Source organism: Protopterus annectens, chromosome 1.part2 (genome assembly GCF_019279795.1).
Source record: "Protopterus annectens isolate FY-2018-M chromosome 1.part2, PAN1.0, whole genome shotgun sequence".
NCBI lineage: Eukaryota > Metazoa > Chordata > Ceratodontiformes > Protopteridae > Protopterus > Protopterus annectens.
In genome coordinates, this window is record NC_056727.1 from 202,929,228 (window position 1) to 202,952,525 (window position 23,298).

Genomic DNA, 23,298 nt, shown 5'->3' on the forward strand with positions numbered 1-23,298 from the left:
TGCTCCCAATACCTTGCTTCCTGTGTCAGTATTCTCCAATAATTTCCAGCCCCATCTTGCCTATTCTCTGTACCCCTAATTGCAGTCATCCGTACTGGCAAAATCTCCTTTCTCCATTCTCATGTTGGCGTTGTTGTTAGAATGCTTTCTGCTATCATCATCCTTTTCCACTTTGAACTTTAGCTTTCTGATATATATATATATATATATATATATATATATATATATATATATGTATATATACACGCACACACATATATATTTATATGTATGTATGTGTGTATGTGTGTGTGTGTGTGTGTGTGTGTGTGTGTGTGTATATATATATATATATATATATATATATATATGTATATATGTATGTATGTATATATATATATATATATATATATATATATATATATATATATATATATATGCACTCACACATATAAACCATAACTGTGTAGCTGTAAAATCAGATAATCCTAAACCACCTTGCTATGTTGGAAGAGTTAAGTTATCCCACTTGACCCTTGCCCTGTTCCCCTGCCAAATAATTTCCTTCAACTCTTTATTAATTATTGTCCACAACTTCTCCTTCGGTTGATAAAAATATGCCCAACCTGTGTATAAAACTAAAGAGACTAAAAACATTTTCACTGCTTGTATTTTGCTGTCCATGTCTATAAACATGAGCTTCCAGTTTCCTGGTTTTTGTATTATCTTTAGTTTAGTCACTTCCCACATATCTTTAGCTACCAAAACAGAATCCTTTCTAATCCATACTCCTAAATACTTCATTTTATTATGTCCCCATAAGTATGGGTATTGCTGGACCAATTCACGTGTGGGTACATAGTTTCCATCTGTAGGCTTTGTTTTATCTTCATTAATTTTATATCCCAGAAAGACTTGAAAGACTGTCAGGATGTTCCACAACACCAAGATGCCCGTTACTGATGATAATATAGATGTAAAACCTGGAAGAAGAAGTGTTGATGGCAGTAAGCTGAGCCACCAGTCACATTGGCATATTGTTTCCATTTAGCTGAATGGGGCACAGGTTAGAGGGCTTTGAGGGTGTTTTATTTTCATCTCCTAAATGTGCAGCTGTGGAAATTTGTTGTGTTCTGCACTGTTATGGGGTTTGTTTCTGAATGTCGTATATTTTTAAGTGGTGTGTATGATTCATGGGAGTTGCAGGTGCAAAGTGCTTTTGTAGTACAGCAGCAGTTTCTCTCGATGAGATATAACCGTTTTCCCTTTCTGCGCTGTCGCACAACCCTGTATTTAGCTGTGTTACCTGTGTGCAGTTTCATTTGAATAGACATTGATGCGTTTTTTCAGTACACCAGCTTCCAATAGGTTTGCTTTCAGCTAAAAGGAAATTATATGGTATGTGTGTTTGTGTGTGTGTGTGTGTGTGTGTGTGTGTGTGTGTGTGTGTGTGTGTGTGTGTGTGTGTGTGTGTGTGTGTGTGTGTGTGTGTGTTGGTAAAAATGTCTTACACTGGCTTTCAGAAAAGTTGGCAGCAAGGAAAAATATGTGGTTATTTCATCCCTCCCTGTTGACTCAGCTTATTGCCATAAGCACTTAATCCATCTTCCAAGTTAGAAAACTTCATACTAAAAATGCAGCATAGGGTTTGTAAATTTCAGAGTAATGCATTTCTAACAAGCTTGCATTTTACCTGAACATCTGTGATGTTTAAAGTACCATTTCCTTTATATATTTACTGTTGGTCCTTGTAATTATTAGCAACTGAAAATCTGTAATTAAGAAGCAGACATCAGTGTGTGCTCTGTTTGTGTGAAGAATGCCTAATTTATGTCAGAATTCCTTATAAATACATTATCCTTTCTCATTAGCAACATGGCTTCACCAGATGTCGAAACGCTTTGAAGGTTTTTCTTACCCTTGCAGATTCAGTACTTAAAGCATCTGACCAAGGCCTTCTAACCTGTTCTCCTTTCATTGTTTATATCCAAAGCATTCAACATAGCCAACCACATTCCCCTCCTGAATGTATTACCTTACTTTAACTGTAGATCATTCAAAATGTCCAGGTTTACTATTTACTTGCCCAATATGTACTTCTGTGTCAATACTGGACAGGACTTTAGTAACACATAACCTATACAGTCTGGTGTGCCCCAAGGATCAGTGCTACAACCCTTTCTTTTCACTCTTTTCAATAATCTCCCTATACTACTTCAAACCAGCAGCTTGTTCCCTGGTGATATAGGTATCAAGAGTCTTATCCAAAGACACACTCCATAAGCAGCTTCAAAGTGACCTTAACAACCTATCCCAAATATTAAAATAGCAAAAATATTGTTACTTGCCAAAATACATTTATTTACTCTGATACCACTGCAGTACCACACGCAGTAGGCTTCCTAACGTCAGCACTCACTCTCAGCAACTAAAACGTAAAAAGTGTAACTTTATTCTAATACTTGGGTATTACCCTAGATCCTTCCCTAGCATTGACCACTCACATCAGGCTCCTAAAATCCAAATTAAACACATCTCAAGTTTTCTAATCTTTAATAGAAGGAAGATAGCAGTAAAGGCACTCTGCAACCCTAGTTTGAATATGGCCTGTCCCTGCTAGCTTTGTCTTCTACAAAAAAATGCCTATGACGTGCAGACACCCTCAAGTTAAATGTGTGGATTCATTCCACTTTCCCCTCACTATGAATATCATTGCCACTGTTTTGCAAGCACAAAGTGGTTTTAGATATGTGAATAGTATGGCCTTTTCACCATTACTCTTGTCTACAATACTGGTACCCCACACCTCCCCACAGTGCTAACCACCTATCCTTAACATGTGCTCTGCATTTCAATGAGGTAATGCAGTCATCCTCTAATGAACATCAGGTTCACTAAGTGTATTAGATTATGCCTATTCCGTCATTATTCCTAAACTGCTGGGTGACCTACCACCAGAAGTCAGGGCCTGCACTTCTTTTGCAGAATTCAAAATAAAGCTCACCCAAAGTATTCAAACAGTAGTCCAATGAATCTGTTTCTAGCATCTAGGATCACCTAATTGTGCACCTATATAAGGAATTCTTCAAAACCTTGTATACCAGAGTCAACCAGTTACATGAAATTATGTTAAATGGATCTGTTGTCAATACTATGTACATATTTAGACTGTGCTACCATATGCTAGCCAAGTCATTATGTAAACTAAATCTGTAAATCCTTTTAACTCAGTAACACCAATGAGATGTGGAATGTCATACCTTTAGAAGCTTACATACATTATTGCATTCCCATTTTCAGAAAATTGAAAAATGAAGTTAAAAAAAATCATAAATCAAACAAATATAAATATCTTGTGATATTTAACACATTTAAAAGATACAGACTGAAATAGTTTTATTTACAATGATAGTAGTGCATTTACTACCCTTTCATCAGTGCTGTAATGTACTATAATCCATACATTGAATTACGTTTTTTCTCTAAAGTTGCATAAACAACATTTCATATCTTATAAAATGTACTTCCAAGAACACAGGGACAGAGCACATCTGTTTATTCACGCTTCGTCTTTTTCATCGCAGCAAGAAATTCCCTCTGAGTGCTTGTTTAATGATATATTTACAGAAATATGAAAAAAAATGTGCAACTTGCATTGCAAATATCAGTGGCAGTTTGTTTTAGCATGATCTAATAATTCACCTGATGCCAGTCATAAATCCTTGCAAACAAGTAGCAGTATCTCCAGTAGAGCATGTTATACATGGACAAGGGCTGTTCATTTATAGGTTTTCCACAATGGCGTTTTCTGCTGTGCCCTTCAGTAGCTCGGTCAGATTTTGAAAATATATATGTAAGCGTATATATATATATATATATATATATATATATATATCTATATATATAAATATATATATATATATATATATATATATATATATATATATAAATATATATATATACACACACACACACACACACACACACACACACACACCTCGAACAGCTAACTATCAATCCCAAGAGATCGAAAGCCAAAACAGTAAAACAAACAAAACACATACATTTTTTGCACTTGGAGGGGTAAGGCCCCCTGCAACCCGCCTGCTAATTGTATGTACCAACTCCAAGATTGTGCTACAGTGGAGAAGGGGCAATTTCTCCAATCCTCACTGTGCGCAATCTTGCACAAACTTAACACTGGAAAAAATGATCAAGGGGATTTTGATCACTTCTGCTGCTGTTAAACATGTTTGAGATTGTGCAAGTTTGATTGTATGGAGTGTTTCTACATATGTATTTAAAATCAGTTACACATCTAGCTTTGTGTTAGTTAACTTTAGAAGCCTCCTGGTATGTATTGTTTTGTTAAATTTTCATTATTTTTTGTTATTTTAAGAATCAGCTGTACTCTGTACTTTAACCATATACTAATCCTATTTTTATATATGCAAACAATTGTACTGTAGCAGTCCTACTGTGGTTTGTATATATTTTTTTTGTCTTATTCTTGACATGTAACAATCAAGTAGTCATTTCTTTAAATTACTCTTTTTATTGGTAATTAAAGGTTTTATAGCATTTTTTGGTACAGAGTCAGTTTTCTTACTTGGGTTTTGGACTGCTTTTAGAATTCATGTTTTTAAAATTTTTCATAAAGCTATTAACACAAGAAACTTAAAGTATGGGTAATATTTACTGACTATAATAAGCACACAGCCATTTTGGATTTCAAAACTATGCTCTATTTAAAAGTAGTAGCTACATGGAAGAGTTCCATTTCCCAAAGGTACTGAGACTACAAAAGTTATTTCAAAGGCTTTGCTTCCCTCAGAAAACAACAGGTTTAGAATTCTTGGTACTTACGTGTTATCGCAACCAGATTTCCAACGTGCCCTAATTCGTTATGTCGGTCCGAAAATATTGATCTTAATGGTAAAAGGGGTATGTGAAGTATTAATTCTTAGTATTCTTAATATGACATGAACATTTTTTTCCATAAGAGTGTAAATTTAATTGACAGAATAATACTGTCATTTGAAATGCGGCTAGACAAACATGCACGGCATACATTACAGCAGCTTTACACTGAACACTACAAGTGAACCGAACATGTTTCAGTTTTGGACAGCAACCGCTATTGACACTGTCTTTGAGGTTTGAAGATTAGAAACAGTCACAAACTAATAGTCATGGGGTTTGCATACCCCCGAAATACGATTTAATGTCAGTGTTGTTTAACCCAAGATATAAACAAGAAGTGAATGAACAAAATTGACAATTGCTACCATTCTTTAAAATTAACTTCTGCGACCGTGACTGTTAAGCTTCTCAATGTACTATAAGGCATGCTCATGCTCCATTGCAATGCAGTTGCAGTATACCCAAGATATAAACAGGCATACCTAAACAGCAACAGTCTTTTTCTGACATTTAATTGATAACAGTCATGAAAAGAAGACGTAGTGGTAAAGAAAACACACAAAACCACATTTTCACACCATTTACAAGCATATTTCAGGATCGGACAGCAGCCGCTATTGCCGTGAAAAATCTGGTTGCGATAACACGTAAGTACCCAATTCTTTTGCAAACTTTTGATTTTTGCTGACTTGCATTATTCAAACGACTGACTTACACATTTATAACATAGAATAGTTTGTTTTCTATCCTATTTAGTAAGGCTTAAACTGTTAAACCACTGTAGGGTAAAACATTGCTTCCTTTCATGTCCATGCTTACTACTGGATTAATTAACTACTGAGTAAATGTTTTTTGAAAAAGGTTGCCCTTTCCAATATTTAAATTGTTTCACACTTAGCAATTTTGGTTTTAATTTATCTTAATCACATTACACCAACCCCGATTTGATGGGGCACTTTACATAGGAAGCAGAATTTTGGAAATGCATTTGTTATATGTACTGTATCAGTTCTACTATATAGCGAAAAAAAAGATTGTGGACTGTGGTTCCTAAAATTTTTATTAAAACCGCATCTACACCCTAACACCAAATGGTTGTAAATATGACCCAAAAGTATACACAAAACTTTACATGTCCTTATGATGCATGTATCAGCAGGTCTGACTAAATAATAAAGCTGCATTTTAACCATCACACAAGCACAGATCTGAGTATCAGCTTTAACGTAATCAAATAAATTGTATTGCTGCTTATTCTACCTAGTATTTTTAAATTTGTCATGACATACTTTCTAGTCTTTGTTATGGAGTGCAGTGGGAATGCTGCTAAGTTATGCATCCTGTAAGAACTACTGTTTACACAAGTAGCCGACAGTTCAATCAGATAAGGGTGGCACAGTCTTAGAGGTAATATATTTAAGTGGGATGGAGAACACGGGAGCTTGCCATCCCATTATGTTGTGTGCTGCTGTGCATTGCTTTGTTTTTAAGGCTTAGTTTGTCTTCTTTTAAGTCCTTTATAGTCTGTATCTGGTTTCTGTGTATTCTTCTTCTTCGGTCATTTTCAGCTTGGCAGTTCTGCCTTCTGGTTGAATTGGTTTAGCTTATTCCAGTTTTGCTAAAGCTGATTTGATACATTTAAGTAGAGCCAAGATGCTTAAACCTTAAAGGAAAATTTTCACACTCAAGTGTTTCAGCCTGTGCTGACCACTGAAATGCATATGTACCCAGCTTCGGAAAAATAACTCCTTACATTTTAAAATCAGTGGTTCATGTGCAGTATAGTGCAACCTGAACTGCAAGCATAATTAATCCCATAATTTCTGTCAGGGACTCAAAATGATTGTGAGACCAAGCACTAAACCTTTTTCATTGTCACATAAAGTAACTGTGCATCCTGAAGTGGTTTAAAATTGCACCCAAAAATGTGTAGTCTGAAGGCAACAGGTCAGTTTTAAAAGAAACAAGCATTCTGAATTTTTGCATGTGCACGTATTGAGATCTTTTTTCCACTGAAGTTTGAAATATGTTCACACGTTTTTTTTTTACTTGGCTTTCCTGAATTCAGTATTAGATGCGCTTCAGGATAACACAGTTATTTACACAAAGTGAGTAAAATCTTCCGTGCTTACTCTAGGTGAACATTGATCCCTGGCCAGAAAGTAAGCAGAGGACTGATTATAAAATCATTTACATTTTTGTCAGTTTTTGCACAGAAATTGCTGATTTTTAAAATATAGAAATTAGCTTTTCTAAGGAACTTTCTGCAGCATATGTTTTGGTTCCAGCTGTCACCTGTTGCTAAGACATTAATTATGACAAATTTCCTTTAAAGGTATTCATCTTTGATAATTTCTATAAAGTATTTTAAACTGCTTTGTCACCTTATTGTCATATGTTGTCACAAAATAGACTGGTAAGAAAAATAAAGTTAGTCAAGATTAATTTCACCATTACCCATTAAATTCTCTTGCTAAGTAAAATAGTCACTTTATCTGCAGTGGGTCTTGTAATTTGAGAAGTAAAATGGTTACCTGTGGTTCTAAGATTCATTTGTAGGCCTTTTGACAACAAATTATCACCATGTGTGACCTGAGGTGGTTATAATTGTAATATATGCCAGCAGTAGGGCTTTTGCTGGGATTCAGTTCTAACTGGCCAGGTCTGAACTTGTGAGTAAAGCTTTGAAGGATCAAATGCACAGGCTGGCAGAGAGTAAATTCTGCACAACTTCCATGCCTGGCAAATATTATAGTTATTGTGGCATAGTAGAATAAAGGAGTTTTTTGTTCTTACTTTTATGAGTACAGAGCATAGCTGAGTGCATAATACTCAGTGTTCACATGAAATGAGACAAATGTGTATTCTTTTTGAAAGAGGAGGATTTCTAATCAGAATTACAGTACAGAATAAATGTGCTAAACAATAAATGTTCAAAAATGTACTTGTTGATGCTCCCATGTAGGTTAATACAGGGCTAACACTCTAAAATGTATGACGTTATCAGAATGCTAGCGCATGAACATCTGAAACCAGGCTGAACAAATTAATGCGTATGAATCCTTCTCTGTAGAGTTTCCTGAAATAGTTCGTTGTTGGCCATGTATGATAAAAAGAATGTGAACAGATTTGAAAGAGACTATAAAAAGCAGTAATCAAGCTAATGGGATGTGATATACTAAAAAATAAAATGCTGAAGTGGTGAGTTTAATTGTCTTGCATAGATGGTTGTAAATATATATCAGACATGATGTCTGTAAGAGTGACTTTTACTAGTATGACAAATGAGTAACTTCAGTAACTAAAAATTTGAAAACAATCTGGTCTGTACATACAGGTAAGGGATGCTGCAGCTGTTGGGTTTAACCGTTAAAAAGTCTTCATGACGAATGCAAGCTGGGAGCCATTATTAACTCCCCAAGTGATGTAGACATCCTACAGAAAGGCCTGACTGAGACCAATGACTGGTCTTAAAACCATGGCCTTAAGCTTCGTCATCCCCGTTGGGAAAAATGCAGTTCCCACTAATTTCCACATCGATGGGAGCCCACTGAACACTGAAGGCGTTATAAGAGATCTGGGGATACAGGTTGACAGCAACCTCTCCTTCGACCACCACATTGCCACTGTGGTCAGAAAGTCCTTCTGTGTGGCGCATCTCATTACCAAGAGTTTTGCATCCAGGAAGAAAGAGGTCATCATCTCTCTCTACTCTTCCCTCATTAGACCAATCATTGAGTATAATACCCCATTTGGCATGTACCTCACTAGACACCTGCAACAACTGGAGAGGCCACAAAAGTATCTCACAAAGAGGATCCTAGGCCTTAAACACATGTCTTACATGGACACACTCAAAAAACTTCAGCTATTCTCTGTCTCATATCATCTACTAAGAGGCGATCTCTGCTTAACTTACAAAGCCATGTCTGACCAAGCTCTGTTAAAAATGCTACATCTAAAGAAATCCCAGTCCCTCCACACCACATGTTGCAGAGACCTCAACCTCATTACCACAATCAAAAGAACATGCTGGAGGGACAGGTTCACAATCCAGAGACTGCCCATGCGCTGGAATAGACTTCCCATACATGTCAAGCGGAGCACTTCACTGGCCCTCTTCAGGAGAAATTTTGATGAGTGGATGGGAAATAGAAAGTTCATCCTGGGGATCACTCCAGTAGCTCTACTTGATAGAGGCACTGGGAACTAACATTGGGCGGCACAATGCCAGGACACTTCTATGTGCTAGGCTTGTAAAGACTCCAGGGGCATTAGCCTAGTACACATCTATGAAGTATTCTTGAGTGTTACTAAAGTAACATAATTCATTCTGCTTCCCTCTGTCTTTGTCTCTATCTCTCTCTCTCTTCTCCTTTCTACTCCCCTTCCTTCTGCATTCCTCTTGCACCTTTCCACTGTCTTCTCCCCATAGTATCCTTTCTTGCAACTATTCTCCCTTGCGTCTTCTAATATCTTCATGCCTCTCTGTATAATGATATGCTACTTTCCCTGTAGCATAAGCCATTTCAGTCATTATGGTTACATCTTGTCCAAAAAGCTCTGCTAAAGAACATTCCATTTTACCATCCATATTTTGACATTATAAACTCCTTCCTGAATTAAATGTTGTAGCATATTTCTTGCATCTGTTAATGTGTATGTATGTATGTGTGTGTGTATGCATACACATACTTCCAAACACACATTTTTAGTATATCTTTGCATCTGTAAATATGTTTTGTTTATCTCGTATGTAATACTATTCACCCAGGCTGTACCTGCAAGTGGTCCATTGAGATCAGTGCACTACCCCAGTAAAAAAAATAAATAAATAAAAGTAACAGCACTCCAATTTATTATAGTCATCTAAATAATGTGGGGGCTAGTCCAACAGTGTAGTGTAAAAATTATGATAATATACTTTCCTTATTTTGTAGACCCGTGTTTGATTCCTACATCCTTCACCTGCATACTTTGAGTTTAACCAGGGCAGGTCCTCTTCAAGAGTGTCACTATTTTACTTCTGAAAACATGTGCTTGTTTCTGACAAGCCTTAGCCTTACATGGGTATCAGGGCGATGATATGTGCACGAAAAGAGAGGTAGCCTTTCTTGCATGATGTGCTTGTTATATCTCACTTTCTCTCTCTATGTGTATATATATATATATATATATATATATATATATATATATATATATGTATATATATATATATATATATATATATATATATATATATATATATATATATATATATATATATATATATATATATATATATATATATATATATAGACATATGGATGGCGCAGTGGTAGCATTCCAGCTGGGTGCCTTATGTGCGGAATCTGCATGTCCTCTCTGCGTTCATGTGGGTTTCCTCTGGGTGCTCCGGTTTCCACCCATGTTGCAAAGACATGCGCCTGGAGCATTTCTCCCTGGGCCTCCGCTGAAAATTGGCTTGTTCCAAGTCAGACTTTCCTGGTTAACAAATGTTAAATAAATAAATAAGTAAATAATAAATAAATGATGGTTTTATTTATATGTAACATAAATCTCCTGAACAGATTGGCTTTGCTGAGGTGCTGCTTTTATGTAGTTCCAATGTGAAAACAGAAGCACTACAGTTTTGTGACTTCTTCATAAGTTAACAGACTGATTATCAGACTGCAGCATAGTTTGACTGTGTGAATATCAGTTTCCCCTCATCAAGGCTTGAACTGCTAAGTATAGCTAGAAAATACTAATATGTAACCATCCATACATGCCCTCAAATTCAGCTTATAACACAGACCACACTCTTCTTTTTCTGAATATACTCCTTTCATATGTACATTTTGTTTTCTATAAATAAATCGTGTTGCGGTCCACCTTTGGCTTAAAGAAATGTGGAATTTACTTGCCGCTAAGTACCTCTTGAGCAACATCACTTGCCTATTTCCTAACTTATTTGGTAAGGTGTATATCCTACTTAGCCAACAGCTTCTTCCTCTTTTTTTATCAAATTCCCTCAGAAAAAGAGTGCTGCAGGGTGCCATTAGAGAATGTCAGCAAATACAGTCTAATTAGATGACAGAGCAGAAACAAACATTTAATAGCAATGTTGTGACAATAAAGTTTTGTTATTGTGCTATTGAGTATAGTTGTTTAAAAATACTGTGGAAGACCACTAAGGTAAACAACATGGTTTATGTATGCACTCTATGTTAGCTTAGGCATATTTGCTTGTATGGCAGAATTAGTTAATGAACAATAGATATGCAGTTAACGTCCACTGTTCTGCTGCCCTTTCAGTGTATCAGTTCATAAAAATTGAAAGCTGGAGTAGAATGCGTTATTTGTCAATAGCACTATTATTGCTTTGGGGCACTTTCCTTTCGGTCTAACTTTTCACCCACCTGCAGACTCCTTGGGGCTGCACTGCTGACTGAAAGGATTTCCTTCTTCGGATACAGGAGGTGCTTTGATATACCAAGACAATAACTTTCATTGGTTTCCCTTCCATTGTCAGTTTGTATAAGTTGGTGATGAAAGTGTGGCAATACTGGACTTGGAAGAAAAAGGAGACAGCATCAAGTCTGATCTTTATATTCTGTTTATCTTTGTGTAGCAGATTTAATGCAGACTGAAGCTAGTTTGAAAAAAATATGATATTATGAAAAAAAGGCTAACCGAACTGGCTGGGTGTAAAATAATACGTTTAGGAGAGTGTCAGAATTCCCTACTAATAAAACATTTTTTAAAATGTGGTTTGCTAGTAATTCATACAGATATGTGAGCCTGTTGTGCAGCTAAAAGCCAGTAGCATTTGTTTATGTAATTAAAAGTGATAACTTATCAGATGGAAAAAACTTAGTACTTTTATATAGTCATATTCTAAATTTAGCTACATTAGATTGTATGTGTTGTGTATATTTCTGAAAGTAAATATTCATCTTTGACTTGGTATTGTATTAGTTTAAACATGGTTTAGACATTTGTAAATGAGGTATTCTGTATTTGTAAGAGAGGATAAACAGTTGCCTTCCCCAGAGCATTCTGGATCCCAGGCCTGCTTGAGGCCAGAGAATAGGCCATTGGAGAACTCCCTCATTACCAATTGTCTCAATGCAGAGGAAGGGCAAAGTCTTGGTAGCTTTTGATAACCAGTTTCAACATTCAGCAGGCTTAGCTATTAGTCATGCATCTCAGGCTTTCCTATTTACTTTCAAAACACTTAATAAAAATAATAAAAGATTAGTACCAAAATGAAATATTTGTTTGGTATATGGCACCCTGGTATCTGCTATTTCCACACACTGCTGTTTCTTATTCTTCTGAGATATTTCATAATGATGGAATCATTTAAACGCTGTTACCAGCATTAATACAGGAAACCCTGTGACAGATAACTATACACTTTTCTTAGCCATAAAGGGCTTATTTACAGATTGCGCTTTGGGAAGTTACAGGTGATGAAATGCAGTTCAGTAGTTTTGACTGTAATCCTACCTTTTACCTTCATTCTGCATATAGTGGTTTATTTCAGTGTGAATAAAATTAGAAAGTAGTCCTTCCTGTTATGCAAGTATCAGGAACTGTAAAAAATGTTTTTTTTTTTTTTTTTTTATTAATTAACTCAAGTAAGGAAAGTAGTCAGTAGTCTTAATAGAGCATATGTTAGGTTGTAGTGAAGATGGATAAAAGCCAAAGCCATCAGCTTCATAGCTAAGTCTCGCTGATTAATGCTGATGGATGGAATACTTAGGAAATCAAAGTCTGAAGAATATTACCTTTGATTTTGGATTTGTATTATTTTTATTTTATTTTGTAAAACATAGTTGCATGAAAATGCCTTATCATTTTTGACTCTACTTTTTGGATGGATTATGATTATGGTCCTTATTATAGGAAAAGCCTGTTTAGCCATAAAGTTTACTGCAGTGCAGGGTAAATATACATATATATATATTTTTTTTTCCTTTTACATTTTTCCCCAAAGCCGAATGACATGGAAGATCGTAAAGCTGAGCGATTAAGAAAAGCAACAGAGCATCTTCGAAATCCTGTGCTGCTCAACAAGGAATCTACAGTCAGAAAAACACAGCTTCAGTCCTTTAGTCAATATGTTGAAAACAGGCCAGGTCTGAAATTAGACTGTCATTTTGTGTAGTAACTAAATCTTGCAAGATGTGGCATTCTTTTTAAGTGCATAAGTTGAGAGCTTGGGAGCATTTTAAATGTCTCTTCCGTCTTTTTTAAGAGATGAAAAGGCAAAGATCAATGCAAGAGGATGCAAAGAAAGGGAATAAGGAGAAGGCAGCAGCAGCTGAAACTCCAAAGAAGCCACCAGATGATGAAGTCCTAAATGTATGTTAATTTTTTGGCATTTTAATGATTACTTCTAAATTAAACCATATATCAAAATAGTCTTTAATTGTTAAAAATAGAATTGTATTTTTTAGATGTCAAACTGAAGTATATTCAAAGTGAGTGAGAGGGGAGCACTGTCAAATTAGTCTGCTGTGTGCTGATAATTGTTAGATAAAAAATGAATTTTTTCTGAGTTACACATCCCTGGCTTCCTTGAGACATTTCCATCAGTGCACTTCCCATAAAAAAGATTCCAGTATTGATCTACCAGAAGGATTTTAATTATTACAATAGCAGATACCGCAGAGCTGCAGTTAGAGGGAAGAGTCACAGGAGACCTGCTAGAATTTCTCAGACAACCCATTTTGTTGGCATGGGTTAATGGGTGTTCAACCTTTCCATTATCCAGATCAGCTGTGAATTACTAGCTGAATGATGTTTGCATTAATATAATATATATGGTAATTTCTTCACTTAATTAACGGGGAGGTTCAGCTCAGTGGGGGAATAGGCTGATCATGTGTAAAATTGATTTGTGAGGCAAATATTTGATAGACCGTGGGGAGGGAGGTGCTGTTGACGGACAGCTATAGAACAGAAGCAGGGAGACTACTTTTTAAACCTGCCTGTTTAGATAGGAAGAAAACATGATCATCGAGCCTGGGCAGTTCTTAACTTGTGCAATTTTACTAAATAAACTTGATTGACTTTATTAATCCACAAAGGCCAGTGAAGTCCCTCACATTATAAACTTGCTTGTTACTTTATTCTCAGTTGTTTAAGCCTTCCTAGATGGAATGCAGTCCTTTTTGTGAAGAACAGGGTAAACAGCAGTTTTTGTCATCAGACTGTCTCATGTGACACATGGATAGGAGGTGGCCAAAAATCTGTCTTTAAAGAAAAATCAAGCAAATTACAGAATAAACTGGAAACTTGTCTTTGTCACCATTTCTGGGTTTGCACTTATGAACACTTTTGTTCCATTTTCTTCTTTTGAAGAAACTAAAAGTTTCTGGCTTTCTACTACAAAAGTTCTTCCTAAATTATTGTCACAAATGGAGATTAAGGGTTTTATATGTTAGGTGTCTAGTAACAAGTTTTTCTCTATATTACTCATGTACTCTTCCTACTTGTCTGCCTGTATTAGAGTTTGATGGGAAAAATAAGTTGGGAGTTTGCAACCAGCCTTGTAATTATTGCATACTGATCCCACCTCATTGGCATTACAGGGCATTATAAGACAAGTAATATAGAAAGAACACAGCCACGTCTTATTATGCACTCCGTTAACTAGGCTGTCGCTACACTTTTAGGAAAATTGAATGAAACTGACTTTTTTTAATTTTGAGTAGAAATGCAGTTTTTGTACTAATAAATGAACCTGCTTAATATGAAGTCGATTGAGAAAGTAACTATAACTGAAATATGTATACTTTACTGGCAGTAGCTGTTTCACAAAAGGAGATGGTAGTTTTGATCTGATGAGCACTGAGTTATGTATGAAAGTGCTTTACTGCATGTTAGAGCAGTAGGAAAATGCAATGTACAAATAATATATTTTTCCTTTCTTGTTTGTTCTGTCTAACAGAAAGGGTTCAAAGACACCAGTCAATATGTTGTAGGAGAATTGGCAGCCCTGGAGAATGAGCAGAAGCAAATTGACACCCGTGCCGCGCTGGTGGAGAAGCGCCTTCGCTATCTCATGGACACAGGTACGGTGCCCAATTACACTGTAAACAGTTTTGGCAAATTGAGCGTTCACAAACTCTTATAGAGTTTTGGAAGTGTGAATCTTTGAAGCCTGAATGTTCAGCAGAACAGCCTTGAAAATGAAAAGGCTGTGATTTGCAGCCACCTCTCTGGGCCCTGGTGATAAGAGTGCCTTCATGGGAAGTGATAACTTGCCCTGATACCGTGTGAGCCAGCACTATTGAACAGTGTGTTCATCCATGCAGAGCTGGAATACATATCTGTGTCTCATTGATATGCTGCCGCTAAAAAAAGTAAGATCTTCACTGTTCTACTGATTCAGTCCAAAAAAGATTTGGCCAGCTAAAGCCATGTACTGCATGAAACAGAGCACAGTACAAGGGGAAGGCTCCATTGACTAAACCCGTGAAAGTTAAGAATAGTATCCTGTTACTGATGCTGTACAATTATTTTTCAGGAGAGCAGCTTTGAAAAAAAAAAAGCTCAGCTGTAGTGTAGGTTGCATTTTATAATTTAAGGGAAAAAAATGCATATTTGTACAATGGTTGGTTAAATGACAACTTTAGCTGTACCAGTGGCACCTGATAAGTGCAAAACATGTTTTATTTTTCCCCATTGGGGAGGGGCTGATAAGTCTGAACAATGATCTGTATTTCAGGTTAAAGAGAGCAGTGAGTGGTGTAATAGACAGCTGTACTTATTGTAATGTTTACCGTGGTGTAATTTCTGATACTTTCTTGTGGTGGGTATTGCACTCTGTTTCTTATAGCAGAACTGCCTTTTAAATTCCTGTTGTTAAATATTATTATGTGCTATACAACAAGATAGAATGTCATTTCTGCACCATATATGTAGAGGTAGATAATATAAAGTCTGGGCACTTGTTTTTACACTGTGTGTGTGTGTGTGTGTGTGTGTGTGTGTGTGTGTGTGTATATTTATCTATGTCTGTATATGTACACACACACACACACACACACACATGGGTGTTATTAATTTTTATGCTGTTATATTAATTGTGTATGCTTATAGTGGTAATTAATTTGGTCACTCATTTTAAAGAAGATATGAAAACACCAATGCCATCATCATTTCTTTTAGACTTTGTAGTCCTCTTGAAATCCCAAATTGAGAAATAATTACAGAATAATTATGTACATAAGATGAAGATGTATTTAATTAAGTACCATTAACTGATTATTTGATTAGCTCTGTATTGTTCTGTTAGCATGTTAGTAAGGTAATCATGAGTTGCTGACAATCCACAGTAATCTCTTAATGAGCAGATCCCAATGTACTTTAAAACCTTTTCAAACCTTACAGCTTCAGAGGGACCATCTATTTTCTTGCTTCTGAATTAATTTTATGTTTAGAAGTGTACTGTCTGAAAAAAAAAATAATATGTCCTTAAAGATACTTTTGGTGTGCCTTGTTAAATGTTAAACACTGAAGTTTAAACTTCATTTCAAGTGTACCTGTACATTAGATTTGTTTTCTGGTACTCTGACTTTCCATCTTTGTCTTTCTGTTTGTCTTATTATGTCTGTTCCATGATTTGTTTATTAACAAGTGTGTCTTTATATCATTCTAATTTGTAATGTTATTCATGAAAAATATCACGTCTTAAAGTCTGTCAATATTAAGTAGCTGTACAAATAATTCAACTTATTGAATCTTGAAGAATTGTAAGTCTAAGCTAGACTTCAAAGGAGAACATTCTACACATTACTGAATGTGGGTGTAAGGGCAGTGAGATTTCATATGTTAGTTGTTAAAATATGAATAGGAAATCTAAATCTTTATTTTTCATCATTAGTTAATTTACCGGTAAAGCTTAACCTGTTGTGCGAATCCTCTTCTCCTGATGTGTCTGTAACTGTTGATGCAGCAAGGGTTACGAAGTTACATGGTGTTGAGAATGATACTGCTTCCAGACTGATGCCTAGCTTACTACGAACTTTAAGAATGTGGTGGTTGTGGACATGTTCGGGTTCCCCCTAACTAACTGATCTTTTTGTAGTAAGTGTGTAAAGCAGATACCCATTCGTTTAGAACCACACGTAAAGTTTAATAGCATTATGGAAGAAAAGTACCCAGATGTGTAGACCTAGTCGTAGTAGGACTGACAGGACCATAAAAAATTACAATTGTACTTAAGTATGCTACCGATATATATGTAACCCCGTATGAACTGCTAATGGAGGCAATTGTGTGTACTTTGCAAGTGCTGAGAAGAGCACTCTTGATTAACATTAAAGACTGAAACAATACTGGCTTAATGAACTTTAATAAATACCCTAAGTTAGGAATGGGGACCTTGAAACAGCTGCCAATGGGTGCGGGTGATCTACTCTCTCAACTAGAAGCCCAAGTGGCTATGATGAATACGATTTCTGGTCAGTCAGTGTGCCTAATGCTTAATGCAGTAGATGGAGCAGCCAGAGCAGTGAGATCAGGTCAAGCAGTGAGAAGACAGGCCTGGTTTCACCTGGTAGACTGGGCACAGACTCTTTGGGCAGGGTAGAGTTTGATTCCAGTCACTGCAGTGGTAGAGGTGGACCAAACAACCGGGGAGGGAGGTAGGGGATCCTTTTGAGGATTTTGCTCCTACAGTCCCTAAGGGGTTGCCTGACTGTTCCCTTGTGGTAGCAGTCAGGAGCTGTCTCTTCTTGCACATACTGGCATGTAAGGTAAGAAAATTCATATCTGGGAACTACTTAATTACCTTTTCCATGCCTCCACCTGTACACCAATTAATGCCACCCAGAGAGAGAGAGAGAGAAGCAGCAGTAAAGGGGGTGCAGGCCCTGCTCAGCAAGAGACCATTCTAGGACATCCTGATGGACCAAAGAGTATCCAGTTTTTACTCCAGCTTCTTTTTAGTGCCCAAAAAGTCCAAGGACCTCTGGACAGTATTACATCTCAGTTGGCAACAAGCAAACATGTAAAGAAGGAATTTTTCCTATTCAGTCAGTTCTCCCATTCCTACAGGTTGGGGATTGGATATGCTTTGAGGACTCTAAGGATGGATCTGAAGTTGTTGTTTTCATTTGGTCTTCAACCTGTGGGTTCAGATCCAATCTCTGATCTGACTCAGCCGAATACTGCAGCTCTAGGATCCAAAAAAATCTGAGCTCCTCCCTTACCCATAATACCCTGCTCCCCTTTTATCCCTTAGGTCTCATTTGCTGCATTTTCAGACAGCACGGGATAGCAAATATTTGAGCTCCTTTTGGTTCTTGTGAGTAGTTTTCAAAGTTTTTACCTTAAAATCTCTTGCTCTTCCTAGTTATCTTCCATGTCCTATATCTGTAATCACATGGGTCCGTTCCCTTTATGGTTCTTCCTATCTCTCTTTTATTTTCTTTTTCCCCTTTCTTTAAAAAAAATAACTTAAAACTATCTAAAACTTTCCTTCTAGTGGTTAGCTCTGTATTCTAAGCCCTTTCTTTGTTTTTCCTGTATTTAACAAATTTTCTGTTAGTTTCCCTAGTTGGCCGTTACTATGTCTGATAAGCCAGCAGGGTTTAAAAAGTCCTCTACATGTGGTCATAAAGTTCCTCTATCTGATTGCCACATGGAATGCATTGTTTGCTTGAGGGCCTGTCACCTGGACTCTTCTTGTTTGATATGTGCTGGTTTCAGTCAGCGTGTGCTGATTGACAGGAGGAACAAACTGATCCTGAGGGGGTCTTCTGCCTTCTTCCTTCTCTTCTGGTTCTCCATCCACTTCAGGTGCTCAAACTCCCACCGAGAGGCGCAAAGAAAAGTAAAGGTCCCCAGACAGAAGTGCTTCCTTGCCCGGGGAGCCTTCTCATAAGTCCACCAAAACTTTGGATCCTAAATCCTCGAATCTGAGTGTCATCAAGGAATCAGTCTGGATCCATTCCCCTAGGTTTTCTCTGGAGCCAGTTTCCTCTTGGCCCAAGTTGCCACTACTTCATTTCCCTAGACCAGCCACCAGACCTCCCTGGGTTGCTTCATCTGCGAAGGTCCTCATAGAGCCTTTCTAAAGCTGAGGTTAACAAAATGTTGATGAAGTTTCTCAAGCCACAAATCAACTGGGGGTTTTGCCCACTCTGTCTCCTGTTGGATCTGGTAACCTCCAGCCTACTTTTGTCCCTATCTCTCCTCAAACACAAACCAAAGTGGCTTCCTGCCCATACGGCAACTGCACGGCTCAAACCAAATGTAGTAAATCAACAAACAGCCAGCAGATAATGAAAAACTGTACTACTTCTTTATTGAGTAGTAGTAAAACACAAGAAACAAACTGGTTTTGGCTCCAATAAATCCTAGCCTTCTTGGGAAACAGGGCTAATAAAGCTGGATGGCATAGCCTTTTGGATTCAAAGGAAAAGAAATGGATAATTAAATTAGGTGCAATATTTGCACCTGGATTGAATGAACATTTTTAGGGAACCAATGATTGTTCAGCATTCACTTATATGTTTGTTATTTAAGGCATCACATTTTTTGTAGTACTTTTAACACTTAAGAAGGCTAGGATTTATTTGGAGCCGAAACCAGTCTGTTTCTTGTGTTTCATTACTACTCAATAAAGTAGTAGTACATTTTGCCATTATCTGCTGGCTGTTTGTTGATTTTCTATCTGTCCTCCTCCAATCCAACACATGGTTTTGGAGTTGATCCCAAGAGACGACACATTGGTGCCAGTGGTTGCCCTGAGTACTTCGGCCCTGACAGTTTCAGATTGGGGCTACTGTTGGAGCTGTGGCACAGGCAGCAGGTCTGCCAGTTTGTTGTCCGCTGCAAAGTTTTTCGAGCTGTCTCTTTCCCTCGGAGACGCTGCACTTGATAGTTCAGCTGCAACACCCCCCTTGGATCCGGAAGTGGCGGGAGCTCATAGGGTTTCTCCACCGACAGCTTTAGCTCTGTGAGAGTTTCTACAGATTCCCATTCACCCTCTACGTTTGAGGTGGTGGAGAGGATTCTCTTCATCCCTAGGACAGACTCAGCTCTCTCCCCCTTGGAGCCCGCTCCCTCTTCAGGAGAGTTTGTGCAAGAGGCATCCCTTCCGTCTTCTCCTGGACAGCCTGCCCAAAAGAGCTTCCAGACTTCTTTTCAGTTGGAACACCTTGAATCTTCCTATACTTTCCCAGAGTACCCCACTGAGGAGGTCCCTCATAAGCATACTTGCAAAAGGACACACATGGATTCCTTTACAGAGAACACCTATTTGGAGGAATGGGAAGGGTCCCCCAGATCCCTACTTGAGGAAGTCACATTTGGAGACTAATGGAAATCCTGCAACAGAAAGGTGGGTGGTCCGTCCAAAACCCTAACCCAGATGAGTCGATGTTCCTGGAAACCTTTGGGTCAGGCCCATCTACATCTTGGGTGTGTCCCCCTGCAGACCCTCTTATTGATCTCATCTCCCGCAGAGCATGGAAGGAGCCAGACATAGTAGATCCCATCCCCAAATGCATGTTCAAGATCCTTCGCGCACCTCTGGACAGGCGACATTGGGCTAAGGGCATCCCTGCCGATGCCATGGTGGTTGTCGCAGCCACCAAGATGGACCTGGCCCAGGAGAGCTCCTCTGTTCACCCTCCAAACAGGAAATCTCTGGCGGTGGAAAGATTCAGGAAGTGGGTGTACACTTCAGCTACCTTTGCTTTGTGGGCACTGAACTATTTGGCACATGTAACCAGACTTCAGAGAGACCTGGTTAAGCAGCTGTCTAGTTCTGCCCCAGGGTCCATGTCTGCAGAGAAACTGAAAATCTTTTCCTCTAGAATGGCCACCCTTCTTTCCATAGTGAATACATCCATGAAGCTGATCTCACATGCGGCTCCACACCTGGATGCGGCTCTGTGATTTCATGAAATGCTTTAAGGCACCTTTTACAGATCATTTTTGTTTATTCCCATTGTTAGAGGTATGCTCTCCCAGAGTGAAAAGAACAGGAAGACCTTGTCTGCCATCGGACTCTGTTTTGCCACCCCTTAATGGTCCTTTTCCAGGAACCAATGTGGTGGCAAGAAGTTGTGGTTCTGAAGATCTCAAGGTCCTTTCCAGGAATCACCGGTAGATTTTTCCTCCAGAGGCAGAGGTGGAAACAGCGCTAATGACAGACACTGCCCTCATAGCAGAGGGAGTCCCATGAGCCAGGGGTCTCGAGATAGCTTCTTGGACAAGCCCGGTCAGCAGTCCTGAAAGATTGCCTGACTGCTCGACTCTGGAGACAGTCAGGAGATGTCTTTCTCTACACCCAACAGCCTGGGAAGCCATCATAAACTACTGTTGGATGATGAATATAATATCCAGAGGCTATGTCATTCCCTTTTTCCAAAATCCCTCTCCAACCAAGTCCCTTCCCAATGTTCCACCTAGTCAGAGGGAGGCTGTGGCATTAGAAATTTCAAAGCTGCTCACAAAAAGTGTCATCCAGACCATCCCCCAAAAAACAGTTTGGATCCGGCATCAATTCTTTTTAGTGCCCTAGAAAATGGGGGACCTCAGACCTATTCTGGATCAGACAAACCAGAACAAATGCATTGCTAATTCAAAGTTCTGAATGGTCACACTTCAGTCCATTCTGCCCTTCCTGCCGAAGGATGACTGGATGTGCTCGGTAGACCTTCAGGACGCACACTATCACATCAAAATGAGCAGGTGCTCCAGAAGGTTTCTCGACTTCTGGCTGGGAGCAAGTCACTACCAGTTCAGAGTACTCCCCTTTGGTCTCACTACAGCTTCCTGGTGTTCACCAAGTGTCAAATGTCAGTAGTGGTAGCTCACCTGAGACTGCAAGGATTCCATGCATTTCCCTATCTGGACGATTGGCTGCTCACTGCACTCTTCCAAGCCAGGGATTTCCTAATTCAGCTACCCTCAACCTTGGGCATCTCCATCAACCTGAATAAATCACATCTACACCCAGTACAGGTGATAGACTTCATTGGAGCCCATCTGGACATGACACCTTGCTTAGCTCTTCTTCCTCCCGACAGAATCTCTACCCTCAGACTCCATGTCAAACAGATTCTGGACCTTCCTATGCCGCCAGCTTGTCTCCACATGAGAGTTCTTCAGTGGACTCTAGTAGTTCAGTAGTTCCTCCTTTCTTATCCTCTAAACCATCCGATCAGACTGTCAAGTATGCAAGGAATCTCTTCTCTATTGGCTTCAATCACAGGTTCTAGAACAAGGTCATCCCTTTATCCTTCCTCCCCCAAAGGCCACTGTGACCATGGATGCCTCCCAGCTCTGGTCATTATCATCATCAACCCCCTTTTTCGCATTTTTTTTTCTACATGGGGTCGGGGTATCTTGTCAACTGTTGCCAACTCTCTCGATTCAGTGCCACACTCCTGCCTTCTTCAGCACTCATGCCTGACTGTCGAAGATCTTCTTTCACACAATCCATTCACCTCTTTGCTGAATGTACTCACTTCATCTTACCTTCTTCCTGTCTGTCTCAAATCTTCCTCACCAGATTGTCTTCTTTTCTGCACATATGTCCAAACCACCGTAATCTGTTCTTTTTGATCTTTTCTGCAATTAGAGCTACTTTGACTTCTGCTCTTATGTCCTCATTACTTCATCTGTCCCACAGTGTGCATCCTACCACGCTCCTCAGGCACTTCATTTCCATCACCTCTAGCTTATTCAACTGTTTTGCCTTTACTGTCCAGGTTTCTGTATCATACAGTAATACTGGTTGCACCACTGTCTTGTACATCTTACTGTTCAGCTTCTTTGGCATTCTTCTGTCATAAACTACACCTGACACTCTATGCTAGTTGGCTGCAGCCCCTCTGATTCTAGCTTTGACCTCTTCATTCAGATTTCCCTTCTCCTCAACCACCCCTCTTAGGTACTTGAAGCTGTTTACCTGTTCCATTATCTTCCCTTCTATTTCCCTTCTATCTCTGTTCTCATCTTCTTCTGATTTCCCCAGTTTGCTGCCATTACCACCATCTTATCTGTGCTTAGTTTCAACCCATGTGCCTTCGGTTTTGCATTCCATTCTCCTATCCTTTGCTGAAGTTCTAGCTCAGAGTCAGCCTGTAATGCCACATCATCTGCATACAGCAATTTGTTGATCTGTCCCAGCTTGTGGGGGAGGGGGGGGGGCATTTTCTGGGTCAGACAGTCCAAGACACCTGGTCACCCTTAGAGACCAATTTGCATATAAACATCCTGGAGATGAGAGCGATGGTCCTAGTTTTGCAAGTCCTTCATACCTGTATTCCTTCAGGGACCATTGCAGTTCAGACAAAAAACATGTCCATTGTTTGGTACATGAACAAGCAGGGAGGTACCGAGTCTTATCGCTTATGTTCAGAGGCCATGAGGTTGTAG

At 38.6% G+C, this 23,298-nt stretch overlaps 1 protein-coding gene across 4 annotated transcripts in view; it reads left to right on the plus strand.

The window, feature by feature from the left end:
* Positions 1 to 23,298, plus strand: part of EHBP1 (EH domain binding protein 1) — a 3,513,379-nt gene that overhangs the window by 3,103,755 nt on the left and 386,326 nt on the right. For all 4 annotated transcript variants that reach the window (XM_044055510.1, XM_044055511.1, XM_044055512.1 and 1 more), the window contains 3 exons: positions 12,887 to 13,028; positions 13,148 to 13,254; positions 14,846 to 14,969. In XM_044055510.1, the coding sequence (XP_043911445.1) occupies positions 12,887 to 13,028; positions 13,148 to 13,254; positions 14,846 to 14,969 (373 nt within the window). The remainder of the gene's footprint in view (positions 1 to 12,886; positions 13,029 to 13,147; positions 13,255 to 14,845; positions 14,970 to 23,298) is intronic.